Source organism: Petaurus breviceps, unplaced genomic scaffold (assembly GCF_028583685.1).
Source record: "Petaurus breviceps papuanus isolate PSGF00001 unplaced genomic scaffold, PetGlider_PUasm1.0 428, whole genome shotgun sequence".
NCBI classification, from domain to species: Eukaryota; Metazoa; Chordata; class Mammalia; order Diprotodontia; family Petauridae; genus Petaurus; species Petaurus breviceps.
The window spans coordinates 1,848,688-1,872,703 of NW_027186331.1; the positions used below are offsets into that span (position 1 = coordinate 1,848,688).

Sequence of the window (24,016 nt, forward strand, 5' to 3'; positions counted from 1 at the left end):
CGTGTGCTGGCGGGTCTAGACGCCTCACACTCGCCTACGGCCCACGGGACGTGTGCTGGCGGGTCTAGACGCCTCACACTCGCCTACGGCCCACGGGACGTGTGCTGGTGGGTCTAGATGCCTCACACTTACCTACAGCCCACAGGACGGTGTCAAAGACACTCATCTCTTCTGTATTAGTGTCGTGGTTGTTCCAGGTGACTTGCAGGCGATTATTCTTAAGTTTTTCCAATTTTTTCATCGTGCAATGCTTCAAAAACTTTGTGCCATGGGACTCCATGTAGTCGGTCACCAACAGGGCCATTTGCTGGAAAGAAAAAGCCACCAACACTGCCATGGGAGTTTGCACACACACTGCTACCTTCCAGAGCAGCCTCAGCCAAGCACCATCCTGAGCCTGCATCAGTGAGGGAAGCGCGAGCGCTCTGGGGGTCCCTAATGGTATACAAACAGGAAAGCAGAGAAAAACGTTGTGTCTTGTTCCCCCTGGGTGCGCCCCATGAAGGTCCTGCCAGCTGGCAGTCATGGGGCCTGAGCCTACTGAGCTCCCAGGATAGCTTCCCTTGAGAAGGAGATCCCAGGGGAATGGAGAAATGGGCCAGAGGGAGTCATAAAGCATGGAGACCCAGCGGGTGCTAGCCAAAGTTGGGGTGGGCAGTGACGTGGACTCCTCATCTTAGCCACGATACACGGTCTTGTCTTGGCGCCCTGATGCTCCTTTACGTCATTTCCTGACCGAAGGCTCCGAGGAAGGTGTGGAAGAAAGGGCACTGCTCCGAGGCCAGGAGAGCCAGAGGGCCTGGGATCAAATCTGGGCTCTGCCATTTACTAGCTAGAGAACCTTCGACAACTCCCTGGCCCTCGGTTTCTCTATCTGTAAACAAGTGGGTTGGGATTCCATGAAGTTTACAGCCTTTCCCTTCCAGCTCCAGCATTTGGGGGGTGTCTGGTTATATTAGTGATCAATGGATCCTGTCATCTACACTGATATGCCTGGCTGATGGGTCTGGGCTGGGCTCAATAAGGAGCTTTTGACGCCAACCCAAAAGTCACAATTCCCCCAGAAAGCCTGAGACAGCATCAGGAATCGTAGGAACCTGTCCTCTGACTTCCCTGTACGCATGGGCACACACACACACACACACAGACCCACAGAAACAAGCCTGGCTGTCCACAGAAGAGCAGCAGCAGCCAGCCCTAATCCATGTGACTCCAGCAGGAAGGAGACAAACATCTGTCTGTGGGCTCCTTCCATGGGACACTGTGCAGGCACACAGGAGAGGGCTTGATCATCCAGCTCGGTTCGTACCATATGTATGGCCACAGGGACCTGGCCTGGGGCGTTCCCGGCCCACAACTCTTCCCTTGGGGGAGAAAACGAGCAGATGTCTCCATTTAGCCTCATGTAAAACCTGCAACTATTAGAATTCACTTCTTCCAGAATTTAGGAAACCTAATGGCCACAAGCAGTGACCATCAGGTTCTCCAAGGAAGCAACAAAACTCACCTCCGACCTCCTGGCCCCATTTAAGAACAAAATGACAGAGCTAGAGTGCAGCCGGACAGCCCTGAGGAGCCGAGGAGAACCTGGGCTGGCCCAAAGGCTCCTTGTTCAAAAGCCCATCCTGTGAAGGTCCCACGGTCATCCCATCACATCTCTGAGAGGCTGTGGGGCCCAACAGAGGGAACAGCGCTTTGGGATGCTAAGTAGATAGAATGGTAAGTGTGGAGTCAGGAAGGCCTGAGTTCAAATTTTGCCTCAGAGACTCACTAGCTGGGTGACGCAGGGCAAGTCGCTGCCATTCTCTCTGCCTCAGTTTCCTTACCTGTGAAATGGGAAAAATGGCCTCAAGCTCCTCGGATTACTGTAAGGATCTACTGAGATAACACACAAAAAAAATCTGTGTGCTGCTGTGATGAAGGGTCGTTGGGTTTCCCTCATGAAGCCCACTGCCTTCCTCTGCCTACCGCCTGGGCAGTTCTGAGATTCCCCCAAAAAAGGGATCGATCACAGCCATGAGACTACTGCCTTGCTCAGAGCGCCTTGGATCAGGAGTCAGAAGGACATGGATTCAAATCCTGACCGTGGGCCCACTTTCCCTCTCTGGCCTCTGAGGCTTCTCCAACTTGAAACCATGGACCCAGAGAATGTGAAGAGCTGGGATGGGCTGAGATGGCCTGAGAGGAGGCAGCGAGGTCGTGGGGGCCCTCAGAGTGCCACAGGGAGGGCGCTGCTCTGACTGAGCTCTCAGCTCTCAGGCTGAGGAGGGGACACAGGAGTGTGGGAGCAGGAGACGAGGAGGGCTTGATCCCTGTGTGGCCCTGGATCAGCCACCGCCTCTCACTGGGACTCAGTAACAGGAAGGGGCTGAGCCAGATGCTGGTTCCTTCCAGCTCCAGACCCACGACCTCAGGCCACATGCCTGGTGCCCGTAGCTTCTCTGCCACAGCCTCCTTCAGCAACATCCTCAGTGATAGATGCTTCCTCATGGCTTGGAAGGGGACCCTGGGTCCTGATGGTTCTGCCCATACAACACTAACTCTGGTCAGACTGACTCCAAGCAAGGGCCCAGGGACAGAAGACCAACCTGAGGCTGGTCCGAGGGGCCCATCCCTTCCTGGCTGCAGGATCACGAAAGTTCAGCCATAGAAGTTCCCCCAGATCCTCCACTGAGGCCCTGAGGTTGGACATATGCTGGGATGGGGGGTAGGAGTAGGGGAAGAGAGGAATCCCCACCTAGAGCCAAAGGATCTGTGGTATTGTGGGGCACATGGTGCTGAGGGAGAGTCTAGGCAAAGGAGATGCAATTGGACAAGATGCTTCACTGAGGCAGTGGGTGGGGCAGGGGGGAAGGGGGAACAGAAAGTCCTTCCAGTTCGGCCACTGACTCAGTAACTTAACCTCCTGCAAGACTCATCTCTCAGGGCCTCTGACAACCCTTCTAGCTCTGATGCTCGAAAAGTGGAAGGGGCTCTCCCTCACTGGACGTCTTATGGGAAAAGCCAGGGCCCTGGTGGGGGGGACCTTGTTGAGGAATTCCTAATGGGGGATCCTGCTTAGGCCTTGGCAAGGGTTCCCTGATTCTGGCTTCTCTAACCATGATGGTGAGGGGTCATCACAATCACGCTCAGAAACTGGGCTATCTCAAAAGGTGGGGCCAAGAAGTGAGAGGCAGTGTGACCTGGTAGTTAGCGCCAGGCTCAGTGCCCACCTCAGACTTCTCCTGGTGATGAAAGCCTGGACAGATCCCGTCTCTTCTCAGACTTCAAAGTACTTCACCTAGGAATCCCCTCTTCCAATGGAATCCCCCTGGTTCTGTCCCTCTCCTCTGCCTGTATGAATGAACAGAAATGCAGGCACGGGCCGCTGACAATCCTTTAGGGATGGCCTTCTGTCTGCACCGTGGGCATGGCACCTAGTTCTTGACACGACTCCCCAGTTAGACTTGGAGCCTCTCGAGGACGGAGGCCATCTTCTGCTTTCTCAGTATCCCCAGGGCTTCACCTGAGGCCTGGCACCATAGGAAGCACCACGGAAATGCAGCTTTACTGATGGATAGATGGATTTTTAATACATTTCCTTTGAAGTGTTATGGGTTTTTTTTTTAAAGCAGATTCTTTACCCAGGCTAATTAGCACAAGCTTCCTGTTGTCAGGACACCTGGCAGGTGTTTTTGTTGGAGATGCCAGGAACGCTTTGCTACAGAAGCACCATGCACATTTTGGGGAGGAGGCACTGCTAATTCACGCATCCAAAGTGAAGCCACGGCCTGTCAGGGCCTCCATGTCCTTCTGACGGATCTAGTCAGTGATGCCCGCTCTCACAGAGTGTGCTTCCTACTCACAGACAGGCTCTCTGCACCAAGCCACCCACACAGAACTAAGGAAGGGTGTTCTTGGCTCACCTGAGCCCACAATGGGGGGCTGGCACCACTGTAAAGCAAATCTCAGGACAAGCCCTCTCTGAAACCGGATCTAGGGCTCCTCCCAGCCCAACCCACAACCTGATTTTCTTGGCCTCCCAGGCTCAGCAGCCACCCTGAAGGTAGATCCATGGCTTCTGGGATCTGGGGAATAGAGGGCCCCTCAAATATTGCCTAGCTCAGGATGCAGGGCTCAGGCAGAAGCCTGGGGCTTGGTTTCTTGGCCCTGGTGGGCAGGAGCACAGGGGCTGGCCTTGGGTTGGGAAGACAGTACTGAAGTGGTGCCCAATCACTCAGAGGGAATTCTGCATAAATGAAATATGGAGAGAAGGAAGACACCCCAGAGACTTCTGTTCTCCTGATATCACACCTCCTTTGCGACCATCAGTAACTCAGTCAGGCAACAAGCATTTTTTAGCACCTACTCCGTGCCAAGCTCCTGGATCCCTGACATACACAAAGAAAGGTAAAAACATTGGTCCTTGCCCCCAAAGGGCTCATACTCTAAAGGGGGAGAAAAACACATTCCACAAACCTCCAAGGGCTCACTGGCTCAGCTGCAGTGAACCACTGATTAAAATTCACTGCAATCTTGAACTCACTGCAAGTCTGGAGAGGATTTCAAGTGCCCTTAAAAGTCTCCTAAAGCTGTGAACTGGCCCAGCCTTCCTGGAGAACAATCTGGAACTAGGCCCAAAGGGCTATCAAACCATGCACACATAGCACTGCGAGGTCCATATCCCAAAGAGATTAGGGAAAGGAAATGGACCAATGTGTACCAAAATATCTATAGCAGCTCTTGGAAGTGGCAAAGAACTGGAAATTGAGGGGATGTCCATGACATACGGAACGGCTGAACGAGTTGTGGTATATGACTGTGCTGGAAGAAATGCGGAGGGGGGAGCGACCAGGTAGCACAGCGAGTAAGAGCACTGGCCCCAGTGTCGGGATGACCTAGGGATCAAATCCGGGCTCAGACACTCAGCACCACACCCAGAAACACCTGGCTGTGTAACCTTGAGCAAGTTACTTAACCCCAATTGCTTAGGGGCGGCCAGGTGGCTCAGCGAATAAGAGCACTGGCTCCAGTGTTGGGATGACCTGGATCAAATCCGGACTCTAGACACTCAGCACCCACCCAGAAACACCTGGCCGTGTAACCTTGAGCAAGTTACTTAACCCTGATTGCTTTAAAAAAAAAAAAAAAGAAATGCAGATGGGGATGGTTTCAGAAAGACCGAGGAAAACTTACATGAACTGATGCAAAGGGAAATAAGCAGAATCAGGAGAACATTGTACACAGTAACAGCAACATTGTAACAAGACTCAACTGGGAAAGATGGAGACAATGATCTGTGACAGTTACACAGGACCTTTGATTTGAAACATGCTATCCACTCCTAGGGAGAGACCTAATGGACTCCGGGGACAAAACCAACCGCCTATTTTATTTTTCCCTTGCTTTTCTTCTGCCACATGGCTAATGTGAAAATGTTTGTATGGTGGGTATCATATTGTTTTCCTTCTCAATGGGTGCAGGGTGGAGGAAATAAGGGATTTGAAACTGAAAATAAAAATGTAAAAAATAAAAAAGCCTCATCTGCTGACATTGTGTGGGTATCTATTCCTCCCCCACTCCGTGTTTATCTGTTTTAAGGCTTTTTAAAGTCTGCCTTGTACTGTCTGGTACACAGCAGGTGCTTAATAAATGCTACAGCTCTGTCTTCCCCATCTTCAAACAATGCTCCCTTGGTTTGTCCATCTCCACTAAGCCGTTGGTTTCAATCTCTCCTCTTTATGGCCAAACCCCTTGAGAACATTATGTGTTGGGTGCTTCCACTTTCCCTTCTCTCTCTCTCTCAATCCCTCCCCCTCCCTGCCTCTTTCTCCCTCTCCTCTTCTCTCTCTGTCTCTCTCCTAAACCTTCTGGAGTCTGGCTTTCAACCTTATCATTCCCCTGAAATGGCTCTCTCCAAAGTGAGCAATGATTTTTTAGCTGCCAAATCCAATGGCCTTTTCTGTCTTCCTTCTCCTTGACCTCTCTGTCTTGGACACTGTCGGTCACTCTCCTTAGCACTGTCTTTTCTCAGGGTTTCAGGACACTCACACTCTCTCTCTCCTGGTTCTCCTCCCCTCTCTCTGACCTCGGCTCCCTCTCTCTCCTTTGCTGGACCCTTTCCCAGGTCCTACCCTCTCACCATACGTGTCCCTCCAGGTTCCCTCCTGGGCCCTCTTTTCTTCTTCCTCTGTTACTTTGCTAGGTGATCCTGTCAGCTACCCTGGGTTTAATTCCCAGATCTATGTGGATGATTCTTAAATCTCTATCTCTGATTCTAGTCTGTCCTGAGCTACAGCCACATGTCACAAATAACATTGTAGATGTGTCAAATTCGATGTCCCAGAGGCAGCTCCAGCTCAGCGTGGCCGAAATGGAAGTCCTCATTCTTCCCCCCATCCCGCCTGTCCTCCCTACTTCCCTCACAGTGGGAAGGTGCCCTAATTTGGTCTCCCAGGTTCACAACCTTGACATCATTTTTAGTTCCTCACTCACCCTCATCCCACACACACAATCTGGTCAAAAACTGCCCTTGTGGGCTTCATGTTTCACAGGCATATCCTCTCATCTCCTGTCTTGCAGCTTCCTCATCACGCCACCCCTGGACTATCATTAGGGCCCTCTGGGGGGTCTCCCTGCCTTGAGCCTCTCCCCCCACAGGCCATACTTTACTCGGCTGTTACACTGACCTTTCTAAAGCACATCATTTACCCTGTTCCCTTTATCCTTGGCCTGGCACTGAAAGCCCATCATGACCTGAGCCCTTCTGCCTGCCCAGTAGGTAAGAAGCCTCCTCCCATGTGTGTGCCTGTCCTGGCTGTCCACAGGCCTAGAATGCCTCTCCCTCCTCCTCTCTGACTCCTGGCTCCTGTATGGTCCCAGCCCCCACCCAAGCCTGGCCTCTGATTTCCTCCTGTTCGGGGTATCATGTCTCCCCCATCAGACTGGAAGCACCTGGAGGGCAGGGTAGCGTCTGCCTCTCTTTGGACTCTGGTGCGCAGCACAGAGTATGGTAGGTGCTGACACACCTGAGTGGCACTCAGTGCTGACTGGTGGACTGGACTGCGTGGAAGGCTCCTTCCGGCTCCTTTGCATCTTGCTAAGGTTCCCCTGAGATAGCCACATATGGGCAGCTGGAGGACCTGGCAGTGAGCTCAGCTTGGCCAGTCTCTGCCTCCCCACTGTAGACCTCAGTTTCCCCCAGTGACTGGGGTGCTGTGGTTATGGCGGTCCCTGCTGCATGGGGCCAGTTGTGGGGACGGGCCTGGGCCGTAAAAACTCATGTGAGTCTACATTGCACCAGTCTGCAGAGGTTACACTCCCCTGACCTGGCTGGTGGAGAAGTCGAGGTGCCTTTGAACTGCACTCCCTCCAAGGTTTGCCTCTTCCCTTCCTGTCAGTGTGAAATCACCCTCAAGGGCAAGGCCTGTATTCTCAATAACACCACACATTCATATGTACACACACCTGGTCAGGATCACACAGTCACAGATCTTGGGCAACTTAGTGGCCAGAGCCACAGCCCCTCATTTTACAGGTAAGGAAACTGAGGCCCAGAGATGGGAAGGGCTTGCTAAATGATACATAGCTGGGAGTGTCTGAGGCAGGATTTGAACTCAGTACTTCCTGCCTCCACCTACAATAAGACATCCTCTACTCACAATCTCATCAGTGACAGAGCCAACCCTGCCAGACAGCACTGTTTCCTCAGACACAGTCTGGTGGCACCTCCAGGGATGACCATGTCTGCCCACACCCTCACACACTGCACCTCCCCTGGGTCTCCCAGGTAGATGTGCATCCCATGGTGAAGGGATCCCCCATTCAATCTGGGGGGGCAGGTTTCCAGAATTGGCAGCAGACGATAAGCCTGAGGGAAGGATCCTGACTTCATGGGGCCCTGGGGTGCCCACCCACCCACGAGGAAGCCAAGCAGCGCGAGGCAAGGGGGAGCCATGAGCGCGTCAGCATCTACCTGGTCAAAGCCCCGCAGCGGGACGCTTCTCATCATGACCGTGGTGTCCAGGCCAAAACCTGTGAGGAATCCTGCGCACTCCAAGGACACATCTGGGCAGGTAGTGATTCAAGGAAAGAGCCGTCGCATCCAGAGGTTGGGGAAGAAAAGCAACCACAGCAGCCAGTGCTTACCCGGCCCCTGGAGGCGTGCAGAGCACCCTGGATCCCCACAAGTACAAGCCAGGGAGGCAGGCGCTATTGATATTCCCATTTTACAGGTGAGTTAACTGAGGCTGGGAGGGGTGGAGGGACTTGCCAGGGTCACACAGTAAGCTATGTGTCTGAGGCAGGATTTGAACTCAGACCTTTCTGACTCCAGGTCCAATGCTGTGCATCACCTCCCTGCCAGCCCCCCAGGGAGCCTTTTTCCTGCCCAAAGCACCATCCCGCAGACTCACGGCTTGTCAGGCCTGTCAGGCCTCTTAGCATCCCTCTGAACAGGGATCCCTGCTGGGACCCCTCGACAAGCAGCCAGCCGGACTCCGGGACGCCTGCTGGAGCAGGGCCTTCCCTTCTACTCTGGGACAATGTCTTTGGTCCTTTCCAGCAGCCCATCCACTTTCTGGAATCCGTGGAACTAACTCCCCGGGCTGCCCCTTGTCCTGGGAGGAGGCTGGGGGCTGCTTCCAGGGGTCCATGGCTAAGTAGCCCCTCCCCCACAAGAGCCCTTTCCTAGCACTCTCCGGGGAAACGAGCCTCCAGGCTCCACCAGGATCTGAGGCATCTGGCAACGCTCACTGCAACTCAAGGCCTTCCTTCTATTTCACCTAAATCCTTTCTGCTGAAATGTAAGCCCAGGCTCTTTGTGGATGCCCTTCGAGGAGACGGAGTCCAGCTGCTAGGGCCTCTCAGGAGGCCCAGCTCATGGTCTATTTAAGGCATCATTAACTAAGCCCCCTCCCCAGCTCTCCCCTAACCCAAGGGAGCCACATGGCCCTCATACTTCTCTCCCAGCTTCTAATTGACCCATGCCAGTCTTTGTGGGCTCTGCACGGCCTATGTGGTGGATATGAACTAAGGACAAGTGGGTGAGAGCCCCAGCACTGCCTCCTGATGCCTGGGTAACCCTGGGCAAGGCCTGCCTCCTCCCTGGGCACCTGTAAGATGATGGCTCGCAAGAGCCCTTCCTGCCTGAAATCTCTGCTCCTGGGACTGGGCATGGACCCTCAAGGAAGAGGAGGGGGGAGGGGAGGGCCAGAGGGTCATGCTCCAGGTCCTCCCAACATTTATCCGCCAATCTGAGACACACTCATTCCGTCCCCAATGCACCCACACTGCTGGGTGCCTGCACACAGGGCCGAGGGCCGGGGATCACTCTCCTGGGACAGTAAGGCTATATCCCGAGATGGGGAAGGGGAGCAGGCTTTCTGGATAGACCACCCCCCACCTGCAATGTGCATTCATATACACGTGCACGCACACACACACATATATGCATACACATGCACACCCTCCTGTGCACACACATACACCCCCACACACATACACACACGTGTACACACACACACGCGCGCTCACCAACAACAAGAACGGCCCTCATCCCCTAAGTCGCCTCCACACTGGCCAAAGGATACAGCTGGCTCCAACCACCAACCTGTAAAGGAAATGAAAAGAGCTGACCTCAGTGGTGACCTCGCCAAAGCCCAGCCAGCACTGTCCTGCCCACGGGGCCTCTGGGGCTGCACAGGGAGGGGAGGCACATGCCAAGCTCTATTGCCTTCTTCATCTGGGATGGTCCCAAGCCACAGGGCTCCCTTCTCCTAGAGCCTGACCCAGCGGGTGCAGGACGGGCCACTGCCCAGCTGGAGGTCAACCTTCTGGTGAGGAGTCTGTCCACACACAGCCGGCTGGGCCTCGAACACAAGTGAGCCCCACCCTGACAGGGATCCCATCTGTGAGAACCAATGGGACTCCAAGCACTGCAACGGCCTTCAGCCAAGGTTTAGGGATGGCCAGTTATGGTCTTGAGTAATATCAGCAGTTGGTTCCCTCGCATATTAAGGAAAACTTACTTAGGAGAAGTGAAAAAGACCAAATAGGCCATTTCCAGCCTCACTGCCTGTGTCCTGGGGGATGGGCATACATTTAAAAGGAGGAGGATCACAGATGGAAGCCTGGAAGGGCCTCCCCAGGGCACACAGTGGGGCCATAGATGGAGAGCTAAAAGGGGCCTCGGAGCCTTCTTTCACAGGTGGGGAATCTCCTGCCCAGAGAGGGGAAGGGGCTTCCCCAGGGCACACAGTGGGACCACAGAAAGAGGGCTGGAAGGGGCTTGGGAAGCCATCCAGTCCAGAGCCCTCATTTTATAGACAAGGGGTCTGAGACCCAGGGCAGTCAATGGACTTGCCCAAAGTTGTACCCTGTGTGGAAGTGAAAGAGTCAGGATCTGAACCTGGGGCTTCACACTCCAAATCCCAGGCTCTCTCCACTGAGCCACACTGGAGAGGGGGGGCAGTGAAGAATCATCCCATGGAATCCTCACCCCATTATTACAATTGTTATTAGGACCCACAAAACATTTCCATTTCCCATATGGGCCACAGATGGAAGGAGAAAACAGCCCCAATAAAGCCTGTGCTTGGGCTCAAATATTTTGTTATTATGGAAGGCCTGAAGCAAAAATCAAGTGGGTTCAAAAGAGCTTGCTTTTGGGGAGGGAGGAAGGAAAGCCATTTTAATTCAGACACAAGTGCCAAGAAACCAAGGCAACCAACAAGGTAAACCTGGGCTGCTAAATAATTTTAAATATTTGTTCTAATCGCCTAAATCCCCTGTTGCTGTGGAGTGGCAAACCTGCGCTGCCACTGGGCAGACGGTGGTCTCCACACGAGGAGCACTCAGAGGCAGCAGCAGACGTGGGTGGGCCAGCACCGGGGCTCCTCTGCCCTTTGAACAGGAGGAGGTGATGTCAGAACGGATAAGGGGGTGGCAGCCCTAATCCTTACCACTACTGACAATGTAATTCCATTTCAAAAAGGGCTCTATCCCTTGGAATCACTGAGGAGGCACTAGCGGGAGCGGCGGGCATTCAGCCCCTTCTCCAGAGCAGAGCTGGGATAGAGACGTGGGGCGAAGGCCCTGGCCCGCCTGCCGCTTTCCAGCAACTGGATTGGGCTGGGCTTTGGATAATGGACATCCCAGGATGTGGAGGAAAGGATGCTGCCCTCTGGGCCTGGGGAAGAGTGGCAAACGGGTGCACAAAATTACTGCACAAGAGTCCACCTCTTTAAAAACCATGACCCTTTTTTAAGCTCAGTCTGGCCTCCTCTTGGAAGTCAGCTGCACAAAAATGCACCTGTATGTTTAGAAAGCCACCACTGATAAAACAATGAGTCAATCTAGTCAGCTTTTATTAAGCACCTACTATGTGCTGGGCAGGTTTTCCTTTATCTTCATGTTATAGGACTTGATAAAGGTCTGGAGATTGGCACTGGCAGAGGAGCACAGAGCAAGGCCAACGAGAGACCTACCAGGCAGAGGGGAGGCCGGCCAGACTGCCCTGGAGAAACCGGGAAGGCCTGGGAGGATGCCATGCTGCTCAATACCATGCAAGCCCCCTCCAGAGGACCCTCTCCTCCCCTCATTGCCTGTCCAGGCTGCCCAGGGAGTTCGGGGACGTGCCCTGAGGCTGAGGGCAGCCCCAGAGGCTGGCCCTGGTCAGCAGAGGCAGCTGAGGATGGTGATGGGCCACAAAGAGGACTTTTTCAAGGCTCCCTGGGAGGAAGAGCAAGCCCAGCTACGTGGGGCAGACAACAGAGCAACGTGGGAGCATTTCTGCCTTATTTCCCTTCTGGTTCTCCACCAAGGACAATAGTCTGAACTGGACAGAACAAAAATGGTGACTAGATCACGGCAAAGGATTGATATAGCAGCTCATTCTCTTCTTGTGGGCAAGATGGAAACACAATTAGTACTAGGTGAGTGGCCACAGCCCAAGGCACCATTAATGGTTCAGGAGAAGCACAGCAGGACACCTGCAGCGGAGGAGCCCAGGAACTGGCAACACACGTAAGGCTGCTCCGGGCTAGCAGTGAGAGCTAAGGCAACAGATGGCCGAGTCAGTATCTGAAAGGTTCTTGACAGTCTAGAAGGTTGGGGCAGATGATGAAGTCTGTGAAGGACAATCCTCTTGGGTTCAAAAAATCAACTTTAAGAGTACAAGATGGGGGTGGTGTGCTGAGCTATCAGTTCATCTGAAAAAGATCTGAAGGCCTTGGTGGACCAAGGAGTCCAGTGAGTCAAGAGTGTGAAACAATGGCAGTCCCCAGAGCCTGTGACCAAAAGGCATGGTGCCTAGAATGAGGGAGGCGATGGGAACTCTGATCTCTGGATCAAACCACACCTGTCGAGAGCCCTGTGCTCAGCTATGGGCACTGCATTTCAGGAGCCCATCCACAGGGGGGAAACCAGGATGGCAAGAGGCCTTGAAATCATACCACATGGGGACTGCTTGATGAGGAATCCACCAGCTCCACCAAGAAGGCCACAGACCTGACCTCAGACCTTCATCTACCTCAGCCGTGTCCACCCACCACTCCTGGCCTCACCTTCAGGGACCAGAGTAAAGCTAATCTCCCACCCAGATGCCAGCCTGGACTTCCAACACTTCACAGCTGCTGGACCCTGGACCCCTGACCCTTCTCTCTGGCCTCCTCGGGTGCTCTCCAGCTGACATCCTTCCTGAACAGGGAGGCCTAGAACTGAACCTATAGACATGGTCGAGGATTCCATTGCCCCACAAGCTCAGAAGGCACCCCCAAGGCAATGGGAAGGCATGAGACTAGATGGAGAAGGCTTCAGCGTCTTGGGGGGAGGACCGGCACCTGAGTACCTGTGCAGACAAGAGCTTCAGGGCTGCATCAGGCTGAAAAAAGAGCAGGTGGGGGTGGCAGCCTAGGAAGCAGGCCTGGGGGAATGCTCCATCGATGGCCTCGCCCCGCCAGGCTGTGCATTTATGGAGGGAATCACCCTTTTCTCTCAGCTCAACTCCCAAGAAGTGGGCAGGCAGTGCATGAGCTCTGATCGCCCTATCACAGATGAGGAAGCTGAGGGTCAGAGGCAAAGGGATTTATCTATGGTGACAGCTTGTCCAAGGTCAGAGGCAGGATTCCAACCAGGCCTCCTGCTGATGGACCAGAGCTCCCTATAAGGCGCTGAACTGCACTACAGACCTCCTTTCATGCACTCCACCCAGGTCAGTGCCCTGTGTCCAGCAGTGTTCGGATAAGGCCCAGCTCTAAGGCAGATGCTGCTCCAACATCCCAACAGATCTCACGTGGAGACACAAAGCGTGACTGCAAAGGGCACATCTGCAGGCCCTGCTATGACCACAAAAGAACGTAATCTGGGAAGGGTCTCAGTCCTCCCCTGACTCCAACTTGGCAGCAGCTAATTCTACTCTGCTGACCACACCGGAGGCTCAGGCTGTTCTGACTCCTCTGAGGCCACCTGGTTGGCCCATTCCTACTGTGGGACACAATGGGGAGATTTGAGGACCATCAGCACTCAGTCAATATGATGTGACCCATGAAATGGGGCATCCTCCAATCCTCATGATCTCTCAGACCTCTCCAAAATAAGAATGATGTATGAGAGGTGAAGACATTTCAGCTGTCCCCACAACCTACAACACCAAGAACTCTGTCAAGATGAAGCTGGTGAACTCGTAATTGCAGAAAAGGCTCCTTTGCTAGCCCCATTGCATGTCCCCCAGCTATCTCCAAGCTCTGGCAGGGCTGAACAAGCTGCCCCCTCCCTAACTGCCTGCTCTGTGCTTCCCCAGGCCTCAGCTACAGAACTAAGGAACGGTCCAGGGTAGGGTGAAATTTGTCTGTGTGGGAGGCAGCTGAGATCTAGCCCCCAGGAAACTGCCATCAAAGGGAAAAGTCAGAAAGTGAGTAATAAGGGGATATAAGGAACAAAGACTGAAATAACCAAAGATTTTAGGTGGAAGAAAACTCAGACTCTTGAGCAGAAACAGACAAACCAACAGGAAAAATTTTAATAACAGAAAGGGATATGCAGATCAGTTAGGTAAGTCCAGATATTTATGAATAAATGACAGGGGAAAAAAGAAAAAGACTCAATGTCTGATGAGGCAGAGGACCCAATTCCCAAGAGAGTGCGGAGTCACAGTGGATGTTTCTGAACGGTGTAAAAGGGAATAAGAACTGTGAAAACAGAATTTATGGCCCAATAATTAGAAATGTTTCTCAGAAGAGAAAAACTGGAAACCACAGTGGCAAACTTTACCAAAGAGACAAGAAAGGACAAGTGCTTGAAAATACAAAGACGTAGAAACAAAGAACAATCTGGAAGAAGAGAAGTAAAAAACAATGTCATTTAACGAAAACATGATCTTTGTTCAAGCAAACATATTGATCTCAAAACCAGGAAACAAAGGATTATAGGTCTCTCAGATGAACACATGTCCAAAGGCCTGAGCACCACAATGCAAAAAATAATGCAAGAAAACTGCCCAGAACCTCTGAAAAGAGAGAATAAAGCACTAAATGAAATAATCCATAAATTACCTCCAGAAAAAAATCAATCAATCAATATATTTTATAAAGTACCTATTATGTGCCAGCACTGTGGAGGACAGGAACAACCTTCTTCCTGGGAGCAGGAAAAGAAAATGAAAGCTTCCAGACACTCTCAAGGTAGACAAGGAGCAGCCCCAGCACAGTCCCCAAAGTGAATGGTGTTGGCCTGGCACAGCGCCACTCTCATCAATGAGATGAAGGGGTGAGAGGCAGGCTCCCCTGCCCCAACAGGGCTGGCAGCTCTCACTCCAGACTTGACCCTAGACCCTTCTCCAATCTAGCGCTTTCTCTGCAGGGTGGGCACAAACTAACTAAACCCCTTCTCTGGGTAAGGAGGAGGAGGACGCCCTTCAGCCTGGCATCCACATAATCCCATTGAGCTGCTCAGTTATCCCCAGGTGGAAGGGACTGTGCTAGGCACCAGGCAGGCACCCCCTCCCATGGCCTAGCTACCACAGACACTTGCGGGGGGTGGGCGGTTTACATTCTGAGCACAGGGAGGAACCAGGCTTGGGCAGCCCCAAAGACTAGTCTGGTGGTAAGCTTAGTATTGGACCCGAGCTGTTGGGCATCCCACCAGTGACAAGGAACCATTAACTGGCTGGGCACATCTTGTCCGAGGTGGGGAGAACCAGCTGGCTGACCCCTCACACCTCCTGCCGCTGGAGCCATGTCAGGACTTTCAACGACAAGCATCCCTGGGCATGCCCTGAGGGCATCTGTGCTGGCGCCCTTTTTTCAAGCAGCCTTCCACAGATGATAACGACCTCCTCCAAAAAGAGAGATTCATTTAGTGCACGCAGAAGGTGGGAACAGCGGATGTTTTTCCAGAGGGCTCTAGGCCCGACTCAGATTAGCCAAGGCTGGACCGGCTTCCAGTGTTTGACCAGATAAATGTAATCTCAGTGTGGTCGGGGACAAAAGCAGGGTCGTACGAGCTAATGTGTGTGCTGAGTGGAAAAATGATTCCATAAAACTGATAGCAAACAACAGCCTTAAGCAAACAGCTGTGACTCTTCCCAAGACACATTTGATATTCTTTCCCCTCCTGCCTTAAGGAAGGACATTGAAAGAAAAGCAAAAGAGAAGATAATCACAGTATCTCTGTCATTATTGGACGACCCGCAGTCCGGCCTGACCCAGAGCTGAGGCAGCAGGATGAGTTTTCTTCCATCACAAACACACTTCTAACAGCCAACGTAAAACCCACCCAGCGGGATCAAAACACACCTGGCCCTTCTGGAAGCCCACAGGGAGCCTGGGAACTTCTCAGAGGGACGGAGCCAAGGGGACCGCCCAGCCCTGAGCACCGGGCAGGACAGCCCCCATCTGCGACATCCTTCCTGCTGGTCCACGCGGCAGGATGGGAAGCACACCACGGAGTGGGGTGAGTGTGTGTGTGTGTGTGTGTGCGCGTGCAAATCAGGAAGAGGATGTGTGTGCCTGTGTGTGTGTTTGTGCGCGCACACACATCAGGAAGAGGAGTGTCTGTGTCCAGGCATGTGAACAAGAAGATTGTACACACGTGTGTGCATTGGGAAGGAGTGTGAGTGTGTATGCGTGTGTGTGCACGCATGCACATCAGGAAGAGGAGCCTGTGTGTCTGGGCACATGTGAACAGGAGGATGGCACACGTGTGTGTGTGTGTGCGTGCGTGCACCATGCTGGGCCGGGGTCAGACCTCCAGCCCCATGGCTCGCGTCTGCAGGGGCTCCAGGCCTGCACGTACCATCTCATTCGGTCTCCCCAGTCTCCTGGTGAGGCAAGTGCTCTTATCCCCACTTAACAGAGGGGCAATCTGAGGCACACACAAGTCAAATGACTTGGCCAGGGTCTCCTGTCTCCTGCAGGATCTGGCCCTGGCCTTGCTGACGTGGGGTCCACGCCCTAATACCACAGAGGGGTGGCAGCTCAGACAGGGGAACTTGCATAATTCTAAACCCCAGGGAAGTACATGTAGGTGACTGGTGTTCGTTTGGAAAGAGCTTGATCATCTCAGGCGACACCGAGTACGGCTCACTCGGCACTGGCAGTCTTAACACCATCTCTGGCCATAGGGCCAAAGCCCAGCTCAGCTCCCTGTGTGATATGACACTGGGCCAAGCCCTGATCTGGGCCTCAGCTTCCACACCTGAGCACTGAAGGCCTGCCTCAATGACCTCTGTGACCCATCAGCTCTTAGACGCTAGGCGCCCCTCGGAGCGATCCCCAGTGAGCGCAGCGGGGTCAGGAAGCCCCTTCTTCTCTTTGAAGCCTCAGACAACCTTAGGCCAAACTGTGGATACCAGGGTCAGCGATGCGGGGTCTACACTGAGGTAAAGGCAAATACATCGGACGCAGCACAGAAACCAGCCCCCCCCATTACAGGCAAACACACCTAAACTGGCAGTGGGGGAGGCTTTACCCTTGAGACCCACGGCTGGCCAGCCCAGGCAGAAGCCACTATTGGCCCTTCCCGGGATTCCCCAGTTGACGGCCTCTCCCTCCTGGCTGTGCCCCTCAGCACAGTGCCAGGCACACAGTCAGAGCCCAATAAATGCAGGTGGTCTTGAGCAATCACACAAAACACCTGGTCTCGTTCTTTCTCTGCATTCGTTCTGAGGATCCCGAGTTGGGAGGCGCCGCTGGGCAGGCTGCAGCCTCTGTGAGCCTGGCTTCCTCATCTGTAAAATGGGCTGCCTGGCCTGGGAGCTGCACATCCACCCAGGCTGCTCCCCTTGCAGATGCGGAAATCGAGGCAGCCAGGCCTGGGGGGCGGGGGCAGAACCAAGATTTGGATCCTGGCCTTGCAACTCCCAATCTTAAGCGCCTTCCAGGACCTGGACCCACCTCCTGAGGCCCACACAGGACTGACGATCAACAGGGCCAACCCTGGTCTGGAAGACAGAATGAGAGGCAGCAGGATGGGGCCCCGATCGCCGGGGCAGCAGAACAGGGCCCCAGTGACTGCGGCAGTGGGAGCCCCCTACAGCTGGGGTGGCGGGATGGGGCCCCAACGACCAGGCCAGTGGGATGGGGCCTCTGACGGCCAGGCCAGTGGCCCCTGGGCATCTGGGAGGGAGGGGTGATGCCACATGAGTGACCAGGATGACTAGACTATGATGGAGCTTTGAAAACACCCCTGCCCCCAGACTGAGAGCTCCAGCTCCCACGCCGCCGGCCTCAGTTGTCTCCCTTCCTGCCACGGCCACTCTTCCAGCCCAGACACTGCAGCTGGGGCTTCCCGTTGGGTTTCCTGGCTCCCAGGGTCAAGGCCTGGGCCTACCTCTTGAACCCTCCTCATCCCCCCTGCCTCCTTGTCTTCTGGTTAAGCGAGGCTCCCATCAGGCATCTGCAGTCCTTTGTATGTGAAGTTCTGGTGAGCTAGGGAGGTGCCCAGCAGCTTATGGTTCATAGATGGCACAGAGAAGCTCACCCGGGGGCCCCCTCCACTCTGTAAGTGGGGCCCTAGAGTGCCCACCAGGTCCCTTCTTCAGAGAAGGCTCCCCCAGTCTCAGGAGTCCCTCAGGGGCCACGTGGCAAAGGCAGCATCTCTGTCAGAGCTGGGACTGGTACCTGAGGTAGGCTATGAGTCGTGCCTCTGCCTCAGCTCTGTGCGCCCGAGGCAAGAGCCTCATCTGCTGCACCCTTGTTACAGCTCCGGCCCCACCGTCAGCTCAGCGTATGGGCCAGGGAACCGAGCACAGAAAGCAGATGACTGGCCTCTCCAGGACAGCCATAATCAAGGGTGTGAACCTCTTAGAGCATCAGCCATGAGCCAGGTGTGGACCTAGGGCCCCTCTGTGGAATGGGGGGGTCAGACCACGTGATCTCAAAGGTCCCCTTAAGCTGGTGGGCCTAGGGCCATGCGATCTCAGGCAAATGCAGACTTCACTTGTCCATTCAGCACTTATAGAGCACCGACTGCATACACAGCACTCTGATGGATAACTGTAGACAGTTATGGGGGGCACGCAATCCCCTAATCTCTGCTCTTACAGTCCAGGGTAGGGGAAAGAGTGAGGCCTACATCCAGACACTAGGCCCTAAGCCTCTGCTCCAGATGCAGCAGAGGGCTCTGCGAGGTTTCCTTATGTGCTCATCATGGAGTACACAGTATGTCTTCCCACTGTGAAAGAATGGAAGCTGGTAGAGGGCAAGGAACCTTTTTTCCGTCCTTTATTGCCAGCCCTGGGCACACGGGGAATTTAAGGAAAGCTGGTGGATTAGTTTCCTGCACTCACAGGCTCTCAGGGTTGGCAGGGACCCCAAGGCCAATGATGCTTGTCCAGGAAGGGGCACGTGGCTTCTTTCTCCTCTAGACTCAGAAGTGCCAGAAGGACAGACATGGCTTCTCTCCGGGTTCGCTGGCCTTGATTCCCCCGAGACTCTCCCTCCCTCTTCCCTGACCTCTGCTGATCCAGATCCCCAAGGGGGTCTGGTGTGACCCCACTAACCAAAAGGCCCCTCTGGCTACAATGGGTGTGTCCTCAAGAGCTGCTCTGTCCCAAGAGTCACTGGGCATGCTGCAGCAAAGCCCAGCTCAGGCGGCTCATGTGGTCTGCAGAGCGTGGCTGGAAACCACTGGCGGCTCGTGGATGACCAGAAAGCTGACCTTGTGGACAGTGACTCCAGAGCTGGGTGCTGCTAAGGGGCGCTTCTCCCTCTTGAGCCCTGTCAGCTCCCTGGGGATGGGGCCATGAGCAGGGGCGGTCCCCGGGCCTCGCCAAGAGGCCACAGCCCAGTTAGCACTTATAGCAGGCAGTACAATCCCAGTCCTGGCCCTGAGCCCCGATTACACCAACTCCCCCAGCATCCTCTGGAAGGGAATGAGAGGCACTTCCTGCCCCAGCTGGGAAAGCCAATCTATCTATCAGCTATTGGCAAACAGGAAGAGGCCAGCGGGTTGTCTTTCCAGACACGCTCATGGCAATGCTGCAGCGAGAGGACAGGCTCCATTTCCATTCGCAGGTGCACAGATTCATGGAGAGAAATGGAAGAAAGGTCAGGGACCACCTGTTCTAACTCCTTCGCTGCAGATGAGGAGATGGAGACGGAGGCCCCAGAGACGGTCTGTCTGGTGACTTGTCCAAGGTCACCAAGCTCGTGTGTCCAGAGGGTCCCAGATCTAGGGCCTAAGGGGGCTCAGTGGCCAACAGGCAGGGAAACTGAGGCCCCCCAAGTCCTCCAGCCCCAACCAGCACTTCCTCTGCCCTTCTTATTCACTAGGAGGAATGCGGGACGCCTTTCTTGAAGCAGGTAGACACAACAGAGACGTGCTTCTGTCTCAGCGCTAGATGCAGGGCCCTTCACATTGATCACAAGTGGGCCAGGCCCCTGAGGGGAATGTGGCCCCAGGCAGGCTGGCCACCCATCCAGCTGGCCCATGGCGGGCCAGGGGCCCACCAGCCCAGAGCCCCCAGCTGGCCCAGATCCAGCCCAGGCTGATAAAATACAGAAATGCTACTGTAGCTCCTACAGGCTTATTTTGACTAAAGCTTAGGAATGTAACATGTAAACACTGACTCCCATATTACACTGTGTTACAACTTGCATTACCAGCCGCTGGACAAAGCAGCATTTTCCCAGAACCCTCGCACTGGGGAGCTCTTTTGGGCAGCTCTGAGTTAAAAAGAGAGAGTCCATTTCCTCCCATAAATCATGGTCAGGACAAACAGGCGACTGATGCACTGCAAACCCTCAGGGCAATAACATGGCAAAGGCCGCCCAACAAGGCCTGGGTGCGATCGCGGGACGCAGTTTTCTTGGAAGAAAATACACCCAGTGTTTTCTTTCTTCACACAAGATGCTGGAGGCTGTGCCCCCTGGCCAGAGGAGGCAGGGTGGATTTTGGCCACCCTCTGCTCTGGTGGGTGGTCTGCTATGGCCCTGGAGGGCACAGCAGGGGCCCTGGGCCTCTGGCCCTGCCGGCCTTTCAGCGTCCACCTCCTCCTCTTTCTTCTATCTCTTCCTAAGTGCCCGCTGTCTGCTCCATGCCGGCCTAGAGGGCTCTGGGGAAGCCCAGCACAGCTGCTGGAGGCCACTGCAGGGGGTGAGGCAGCCCCAGGAGAAGGGAACGGACTGGTCGATGCGGCAAAAACACGGGGAGATGGTCACTCAGGCAGGCTTCGAGGGAGAGGGCTGCAGAGGGGCCCAGGCCTTGCTGATGTCACACAGCATTCCAGAATGGGAGCAGGCCTCCAGGTCACCAAAGACTGACTAATGTTCCTCCAGCCCAAGACCATAAGCTCCCTGAGAGCAGGGACTGAGGCGGCTCCATCCTTGGCCCTTGGATCCCTGGCACCTCACACACGGGCCCTGGGCTTGGCCCTGGGTAGCCTCAGATAAGTGAAGGGAAAGTTCAATGCTGGGCTGAGGCTCCTGAGCTCCTGCCATGATAACAGGCACTGACTAAGCGTCTGCTGGCTGACTGCACGCTGTACAAGCATTATCTCATCTGATCCTGAAATTAACCTTGGGAGGCTGTAGTACAACCCCATTTTGCAGAAGAGAACGCTAAGGGGGAGAGCAGGGAAGTGACTTTGCCAGGGTCACACAGCTAGTACATGTCTGCGGAAAGACTCGAATCCGCTTTTTCTGACTGTTCCTGCCCTCCAGGGTGGCCCCAGCAGCTCTGACCTGTGAACCTGAGAAGGATGCCCTCTAGGAGCAGGGACAGGTGGGGATGTGGACTCCAGGGAAAGGCACTGAACACGCCTGAGAATTCACTCCCTGCTCTGCAGAGCTGGGATGGCCCTGCTTTGGGCCAGCCCCTGATAGCCCCTCACCCTCTGGCAGGTCCCCCAGGAGAGGCCTCCAACTCTGCCTGGGGACCTGCGGGCTGCCCCTTCCTCCTGCACATTCGACTCCAGTTTTCCTCAGGCTTTTTCCTGAGGCCAAACAGTGCAGTGGATAGTGCTGGGCCTGGAGGCTGAAAGGCCTGGGGTCAAATCCTGTCTCCACCACAAAGCTGTGCGACCCTGTACATAGCCTCCTGCCTCAGTTTCCCCTTCTGTGAAGCATGGGGGTTGTGCTCTGCCCTTTAACGTCCCTTGATCTTTACGCGGTATCCTGTGGACCCCCACCTCCAGGACAAAGCGAGGAAGGGGCATCATAGAACTCTCTTGCTCTCAAGTGTACGGAAGTTCCTTGAGGGCAGACGCTGCCTGGCCCAGGTGTCCCTGGGTCTTAGCCCAGGCCCCAGAACACAGCCCACACTTCATCAATGCTCACTGGCTTGAAATGGATGTTCTGACGGATTTCCAGCTGCTTCCCCTTTCACTTAAACAAAGCTCTTGCCGTCACAGCTAAGAGCCAGGCCTGTGGGTGACAGGGCGGGGGGGGAGGATATGGAGAACAAATGCAGCAGTCCTCAGGCCCAGCAACAGGCTGAATCCCTGCCTGGACCCCTGCCCTCCACCAGAGCCCCACTGTCCCTCGTTGGGCCTGGGCCCTGCCGGCGGCCCCCTCTTCCTCTTGCCAGGCCCAAGCCCTTCCAGTGGCCCCCTCTGCCCCTTGCTGGGCCCAAGTCCTGCCAATGGCCCTGCTGCCCCTCGCCGGCCTGTGTCCTGCCGCTGACCCCCGCTGCCCTTCATTGGCCCGAGCCCTGCTGCCAGCCCCCACTGTCCCTCTGTGTTGGGGGAGAAGCCCCAACCGCCCCCACCTCTCCCTCCCCCCAGGGCCACCCTGGTTCAGATTCCCCACCAGGACACAAAGCAGGACATGGCGAGAAGCAGGGAGCACGTGCCCACTCCCCACCCCAGACCCCAACCAGCCCTCCCTCTTCTTGGCCCAGCGGGGAATAGGAGGGTGGTCAGGGGCACAGGGGTCACGCGGGGGGTTGGGGGGGCTCTACCATCTTTACTGGGCCTTGGGGAGGGGTCACCCCAGGAGAGGGGGTGGCAGCAACGCCTGGCCCTTCAGTAGGCCTGATGCAAGGCCCCAGCTAGACACCAGGGGCTGGATGCCAGGTGAGCACCGCCCCCCCAGTGGCCACTTTAGGGAGCTCGGAGGATGGTCCGGCCCCATGGATCCTCACAGGATCAACACTGGGCTCATTTCAATCAACAATGAGCATTTGCTGCCCTCTGGTGGATTCCTTGTGAAATACCAGGCCAGAGGCCACTGCTCCCCAAATCATCCTGGCCTTTAAAATCAATTTCAGCATTTAACGCACACTGGAGTGGGAGAGACAGAGAGACAGGGACAGGCTCAGGAATGGAGAGACAGACAGAGGCAGAGAGGCAGAGACAGAGAGGGAAAGAGACAAAGACAGAAACAGAGACAGATGAAGGGAGAGAATGGGCTTCCCCCTTGCCTATCTTCCGGGCTTTGTGTGTGTGGGGAGACTGTTGCTGAATTAACCCTCCCTCTCTCCCTGTCCTCTGTCTCCTCTCTTTCCTTATCTCTCCCTCCCCTTTCTCCTTCTCGCTCTCTGTATTTCTGTCTCTGTCTCTGTCTCTGGGTGTCTCCATCTCTCCCCCTCTTTTTGGTATGACCAGGCTAAGTGTCCTCTGGCAGAGTCCCATGGCCATGCCTAGGCCTGCTGTCTATTCTATGGAAATGCTCACATTGGTTGTTTGACAACAGAACATTCTAATGAAGAAAAGAATGGTTAAAAACGTCCCCGATGTTTCCCAAGCGTCTGTGCAGGGAGCCCCGTCTCCTCCACGAGCATCATGGCTTCCACAAGGGAAACCCAAGATGTTTTCCCAACATCTGCTGCCCACAGTGTTTTTCCCACATCACAGAAAAAGCAAACAATCGAACTAATCCTGGAGGTCACGTTTTGCAAGCAGTGAAGAGTCATTTCCCTGCAGTAGGTGGCCAAACACAGACCCACCATGCCCACCCATGTGACTGCAGTCACCCGTCTCACCAGGCTCACTTACGTTTTTCCCGGAGAGTCCTTCAGCCAGAACAGGTCATCACTGGTGATCCCATACTCCATGGCCCCTTCCACCTGCCAGGAATCAAAGAACCCCCATGAGGATCCCACCACTGGGGTTTTTCACTTTCTCAGACACAGGGCCTGGCCCAGAGCAGTCCCCATTTGCTGACTGAGCCCTAGCTGAACAGAAATACCAAGCAGAGGGAAGCCGGGCTTCCTGTTTCTTGGCAGGGAGGTGTCCATCTACCTCCATTTTGGGCATTTCCTGCATATTAGACACCCCTAGGGGAAGGGCCAGAGGTCTTCCAAAATTCCATCCATTGTCCCTTCTACATCTCCCTCAGGGCCCTAAACAGCACGGCTTCCCAGGGCACGGGGCACCGTCCCAGAGTGTGTGGGCCCCTTCCAGGGCATGTAGATGCCTTCCCAGGACACATAGGCATCTTCCCAAGGCATGTGGGCCTCTTCCAGGGTGGGTGGGGATGCATGTGGGTGAGCCTGTGTGCAGGCTCCTCTTGGTTTGGGACCCTGGCTTATGGGGATTCCAGACAGGGAGAGAGATGTAGATACCCAGAGACAGAGATAGAAATACAGAGAGAGAAAAAGA

The 24,016-nt window shown here is 54.7% G+C and overlaps 1 protein-coding gene across 4 annotated transcripts in view; it reads right to left on the minus strand.

Annotated features, from left to right (window-relative positions):
- Positions 1 to 24,016, minus strand: part of TXNRD2 (thioredoxin reductase 2) — a 93,943-nt gene that overhangs the window by 40,619 nt on the left and 29,308 nt on the right. For all 4 annotated transcript variants that reach the window (XM_069100846.1, XM_069100845.1, XM_069100844.1 and 1 more), the window contains 4 exons: positions 23,411 to 23,481; positions 9,570 to 9,589; positions 7,955 to 8,046; positions 133 to 307 (listed from right to left, as the gene is read on the minus strand). In XM_069100846.1, the coding sequence (XP_068956947.1) occupies positions 133 to 307; positions 7,955 to 8,046; positions 9,570 to 9,589; positions 23,411 to 23,481 (358 nt within the window). The remainder of the gene's footprint in view (positions 1 to 132; positions 308 to 7,954; positions 8,047 to 9,569; positions 9,590 to 23,410; positions 23,482 to 24,016) is intronic.